General features: G+C 36.8%; 1 protein-coding gene across 1 annotated transcript in view; it reads left to right on the top strand.

Moving 5' to 3' along the window:
• Window positions 1-1,062: 1,062 nt before the first annotated feature.
• CEP295 (centrosomal protein 295kDa) overlaps window positions 1,063-6,000 on the top strand; it is a 39,219-nt gene continuing 34,281 nt past the window's right edge. The window contains exons 1-4 of the mRNA XM_010000083.1: window positions 1,063-1,170; window positions 1,305-1,505; window positions 2,668-2,792; window positions 3,437-3,530. Of these exons, the coding sequence (XP_009998385.1) occupies window positions 1,063-1,170; window positions 1,305-1,505; window positions 2,668-2,792; window positions 3,437-3,530 (528 nt within the window). The remainder of the gene's footprint in view (window positions 1,171-1,304; window positions 1,506-2,667; window positions 2,793-3,436; window positions 3,531-6,000) is intronic.

The raw sequence follows: 6,000 nt of genomic DNA, 5'->3' as shown, positions 1-6,000 counted from the left end.
GGCATTTGCTCTTTAGTTATGTGTATTGATTAGCTTCTGTTTTGTTCCTCACCAGCTGAAAAAGGGAAGGCTAGCAAGAACCATGGCATCCTATCCCTGATGATCCCGTCATGAACTTGGGATTCATTGGTTTAATAGCATTGTACCAAAAATTTCCTATATATAATTATTTCCGGTTTACTTCTCCCCTCATTTCTTCAGAATATTGGGCTGTTGGTGGGTTTTTTTAATCTATGACACTGAAAAGAAATCTTTCAAGGTGTAACATGTAGGTTAAATGTTAGTGCTGCATGGATTTTTCATTATTAATAAGCTTTTGATCTTTAAGACTAGACAATGGCCTGCGACAACTAATTATTGGTTTGTTTTGTGGGAGTCTTAGGCAGCATATCAGACTGAAAATGTTTTTTTTGCTATGCAGATGAAAATTTTAATTGTGAGGAAGACAGGAAGCATTCTGTAGAATCATCAGATCCTGGTTGCACAGTAAAACCTGCAGGGATTTGAAATGGTTGGTTGAGAGAACAAAAAAATTAAAATTGTCAGTGAGCAATTTTAGCATTCCAGTGAAATGCTTGGCATGCAGAGTTTTGCAGCTTTTGAAGCAGGAGACCTTGGACTTCAGTCAAAAATGTCAACAAACTCGATATCTGAAGCATTATGAGAATGTGTTAGTGGAAAGCACCTAAGTGAACAGCCTGCTTTACTGTGTGGTTTTCAGTAGGCTGGGGTTTTTTTCATCTTCCCAGGAGTAGTGTTCACTGTTTGCTTTGCAGCTGTGCTTGTCTGGCCCACAGTGTGGGGTTTGAATGTAATACTGTTGCAGAGTTTGCTACATAGCATCATAGTTCAAAAGTGGTTCCTTTTGTGACTGGTAAAGACAGTGCCAGTGTTGTTGAGTACAGTGTGAACAGCTGTAGCTCACGCTCCTAGATACCATGACACGTTTGTAAGGTTATGGCAATATATGTTTGTGATAACTGCTTTAATCTGTATGATTTATGCACAGTTTCTGGTTTTCAGGTTGTTCTCACAGAAACTGATTATTCAGCCTTTCCAAAGATGAAGAGGAAAGTTGCAAAAGTTGGGAAATTAAGGCTTAGTCCTAATGAAGAATCCATGCTGCTGAAAGAAGAGTATGACAGAAGGAGAAAGCTGAGGCTACAGCAAGTACGCCTGTATTTTTGCACATTGGGTGTTTTCACAGATAAAAAGCTGAAGTAGAGTGTGTTGTGGAGAGACAGGCAGCAAAAAATATTGTGCTTTTTAAAGTTGTTGACAAAACATAAATGCTGTTTCCACAGGTTAGAGAGCAACAGAAGTGTATCGCCTTGCAGATAAGGCAGAAGGTCAAGCAGAGGAGAGAAGAGCAACTACATCAGTTAGAGGAAGCCCTGAGAGCTGAATGGCAGAGAGCACAGGATCAGAAGGCAAAAGTCTTAGAAGAATTGTATTTATCAAGCTTAAGAGCAATTGGTGAGGGTCACCGACAAGCCAAGGAGCATGTAAGTGGAACAGGTTCTTGAAGTTCTAGAAACACCAAGATTACTGTTAGGTTTTTTTTTTAATATATATTCTTAATCTTGCATTCCTAATACCCAAACAGTTTTTTTTAAGAGTAGAAACTTAGAAATGTTTATGTACTTTTTTTACAGATACCTTTCCACAAGACCAGTATTAAATGGTGTAGCAGACCCATCTGTTAAGGCTTTGCAAACACTTACTTTGTTTGTTACATTTGTATATGTGCATGTATATACACATATATGATAGTCTATATTTGTTCTTCACTCAATTGCACGTGGTGAATCATTGTCTCAAGCAGCCAGTAATATAGTAACTTTTTTCTCTGTCATGTAACAGTATCTTTTCTATGATTAAGAAAACACACTTTATTTTTCTTCAGTTCTCTAGTGGCATGAAAGGTCTTGGTTAAGGATCCAAAGTCCTTTACATAGACTGCAAACTTCTTAATTCTGCACCTTTAAGCTATTTTCACTTTCTTTAAAATCCTATAACTTGTGTCTTCTCTCTTTGAGGTTGACAGTAGAACTTCTGAACCACGTTTATGGAAATCAGTGGTGCCACAGATTTCTTCCATGAATTTTGCAGACTAGCTTACTTCCTGAATTAGTCAAGGTTTTTAACCCAAGTAAAATAGCATTATACTTTTTCATATCTCAGTGTCTCTAAATCAAAGTCTTTGTAAAGTCCTTTCCAGTGCTGGGATGGATGAGTTTGTGGAAAAGTCTGGTACCAATTCCATAGGAAGAGAGAACTAATCATAACTGTTTCTATTGATATGCAATTTTTGTAATTAAGGACTGAAAGGTAGTAACATGTTTTATCTACAATTTATTCAGCATTTGCTAGAATGTGTGAGTATATTTATATTACTCTTACTGAAGAGATACAAAGGGAAGGTAAGGTTTCCACATCAATATTTGGTTATATTTGCTATATTGCTTCTGTTGATGGTGGAGAAGAGAATAAAGAAGATAGCAAACAAGGAAAAGTGATTATTTAGAGTGTTTTTCCTCGATTGAGTAGAAAGTAATTTTGAGCTTGTGATACTTACCAGAAGTACTCACTTCAGAATGTCACACTGATAGTATGAAAAGTGAGTAAAATTCTGTATTAAAGTGCTCGCAATATTTCATTCATAAGGAACCTGACTTAGAAGCTCTGGCAAAGCAAGCAGAGGAGAGGAAACAAAGAGCAGAGAAGAGACATAAGAAAGCCCTGAAAGAGCAGAAGTATCAAAAAGAAAAATTACTTCGTGAGCAAGCCCGGTATGCTATAGTTACCTAGTTTTATTGAGCACAGAGTGTATTTTACAAAGTCACCAGGTGAAAGGCAAAAATCTTGATGCATCTTGCTCTGAGCTTTTTTAAATCTTGAAGTTTTATGGGCTAGAGAATTAATGTTGTTATTTCTTTTTTTCTGTTTTTTGTTGTTTGTTTTTTTTTAAGCAAAGGAGATTGAACCAAACATGAGCTGGCCTGAAATATGAGCTGTGTGTTCTTGGGGATAGTTGTGCTTGAATAGAGCTGACACCTATTGATCAAATACTTAGTTTTGTCCAGACTTGAGTAATTAAAATATATTGAAATGATGCAGTGCTTTCTAGAAATGTAAGTGAAAAGCAGGGATTTTGCTTTGTTCGTTAGGAGCTTGTGTGTATTAACATTTTTGCATTACTTCAAGAAAGAATTTTCCAGTACTGCCTTCCAGCGTAAGTTCTTTTGATTTTTCAGTATGCTTGTCCATCCCTATCTCCCAAGCATTCATTTAGTTATATCTGAATCTGCTTATTTTTAGGTTTGCCTTTTATTTTGCACGTTGCTGTCATTGTTGCTTGACTAATTTTCTCTCTTTTGTGGATTTTATCTGTGTGTGTGTGGACTGCCTGAATGTTTTTGTTTTTCCCCCCAAGACGAACAAATGCACGTAAACATGCTCTGGAAGTGGAAAGAAAAAGAGCAGCCAAAGTTGCAAGCCTGCCACCTCCTCCACCACATCCTTTTGAGGTACAGATCCATGATGCAACAGTGAGCACAAGCTCAGGGTACCATGTCATATAATTAATTATTTATTGATCTGACTCTTCAAAACAGGATATCAGAAATCGCTCTTTGCATGCTGTGAGGAGAGTAGTTCAGCAAAAATTAAGAAAATTATTTAATTGTGTATTAGTAGACTTCTTGCTCCTGAAGTTTGATATTTGTTCTTTTTTTATGTGTTTATTGTCATGAGGTCTTATTTTTGTGGTTAATGTCTTTTAAACCTTATAATGAATAGTCACAGTGGTATTAAACTATCGCTATCTCAATATGTACACAACACCTCAGCCTGCTGTCATAATGATGTAGTAGTGGCATTTTTTCAGTTCTGCAACATACTTGTGTCTTTTTAGCTGTGAGAAGGTTTTTTTTTGTTTGTTGTTTTTTTTGTTGTTATTTTTTCCTCTGCAGTCTTTATTTCATGTAGGAAATCTGTTAAATTGTGATAAGAAACTGGTGGCTAAGGCTGTTGAGGAGGAATATAGATAAAAACCAAATTTTTTATTCTATGCTGCACGTTTTCTGAGGGGGTGGCTTTGTACCTTAGATTTCAGAGAGATTCTACATAGGTACAGAAGTTACTGCAGGTCTGAACTGCAGGAGGAGCATTATATGCAGTTTTGCTTTGAAGTTAAATTCTAGTAAATTTAATTTAATGGAATGTAATTTTAACTTCCCTTATGTGGTGTTGTAACCTTTCAGACTGTCAAGGTCAGGGATATTCAGACCACTGACAAGAAAAGAAAGGATTAAGGTGTGCCTGTCCCTCTTGGAGCCACTACATCCAGCACATTATGTTTTAGGTTATTGTGTTGGATGATAGGATTTGGTACTGGTATATCTGGAAAAACTGAGTAGGATGTGACCCTCACCATTTTCAGGATATTTGGAAGAGAGAATGCCTATATAGTTTCATTTGTATCCCTTACTAAGAACTTCTCTGTAGGTCACATCACTGGCTGCCCAAGGGTTTTCTTATTGTGGAAGCTGAACATGAGTGCAGATTAAAGCAAGTGTTGTAAGGGAAAGGTAAAGTTTGGGTTTATTTCCAGTGAAGTATATGCAGTATTGGAATTTAAAACAGATGGAATAAGATCCCTGTGTGGTACAGTTCAGGTAAAGGCAAATATTCCTTTATGCTGCTATTCTCTACATTGTTCCACATGACATGTTCCTGGTGTCTGCTGTAGAGCAGATGAAGGCTCTATCAATTAAAACCTTCACTCTTCATTTCCTGGTTTTCAGATGCTTGTGTTACTCATTTTGGCATTGTTGGAAAAGCATGAGATGCTGCAACACTGCCTTCTAGTAACATTTAGCAACTTAGGATGTGTTTTATGTTGCTTTCTATAAGGAAAAACAGACATAACAAAAAACCAACAAAACAAAAAAAAAACCCTACCAAAAAAACAAAACCACTTTTTTAACTGATAACCTAATGTCAGCTGCAGTTAACATGCTTATTTGTAGATGATAAAACAGCTGAAAAAACACAGTACTAAATAACTGTATCAAACAACCTCAGTAGGCATTTCTTTGCAACTTGCAGTGCAGAATTTCCTTCATATTCCTTAGTCTTTTTTCACCAGGGCAAACTTTTTTTTAAACTGCTTTTAGAGCAGGATCACCCAGAGCACATTACTCAAGACTGCATCCAGACAGGTCTCGAACATCTCCAGAGAAGAGGACTCCACAACATCCCTGGGCAGCCTGTCCCAGTTCTCTGTCACCCTTACCATAAAGAATAATAACTTCGTTTCCTGAAATTCTACAGTTCAGTGTATTTCCACCCATGAACAATGTCCTTCACCCACCCTTTTTCAGCAAGCGTGATTTTAGCTGTTTTTAGCAATGTTTGCAAACATCTGGATTTTCTGCAATGCAAACAGAAGTGGTTTTTTTTTCTTTTAAGTTCATGCTCTGATAGCAGCAGATTGAATCAACAATTCTGCAGACATGGTTTTCTATTGAGGAAATAAATTGCTCTGCATTGTTTAAATAGAGCACACCGGGTCAGTTTGATCCATGTAAACACTAACTGACCTTGAGCCTTTTTCCTGATTTTCCTATCTGTATGGATTTTGTTATAAGCCTGGTGCTGGGAGCACAGAGGGTGAAGAATACAGTTATTTTCTTGGACAGTAACTAGGTGCCATGTCCTGCATGGGGTAAATGCTAAGTAATTGAAAGAACAGAGATGATTAGAGCTGTGGCTTATTCTTAGTCCTGGACAGAGGAAGAAAACAAAAGATGTTAACTGTCAGGTTTTTGTGGGGAAATGTGGGGTTTTTGTCTTGCAAATACATGACTGGAAAGGCATTGGATTTTAATGGCTTAAATTTACTCTAAATCATGAGAATTACTGAAAATTGCAAGCCTATCTGCACAAGCATGCTTATTTTCTTGAATCAATTTACATAAATAGCTTATTAAACAT

Source organism: Chaetura pelagica, unplaced genomic scaffold (assembly GCF_000747805.2).
Source record: "Chaetura pelagica isolate M959 unplaced genomic scaffold, ChaPel_1.0 scaffold100, whole genome shotgun sequence".
Taxonomy (NCBI): domain Eukaryota; kingdom Metazoa; phylum Chordata; class Aves; order Apodiformes; family Apodidae; genus Chaetura; species Chaetura pelagica.
This window is presented reverse-complemented; position numbering and strand designations above follow the sequence as displayed.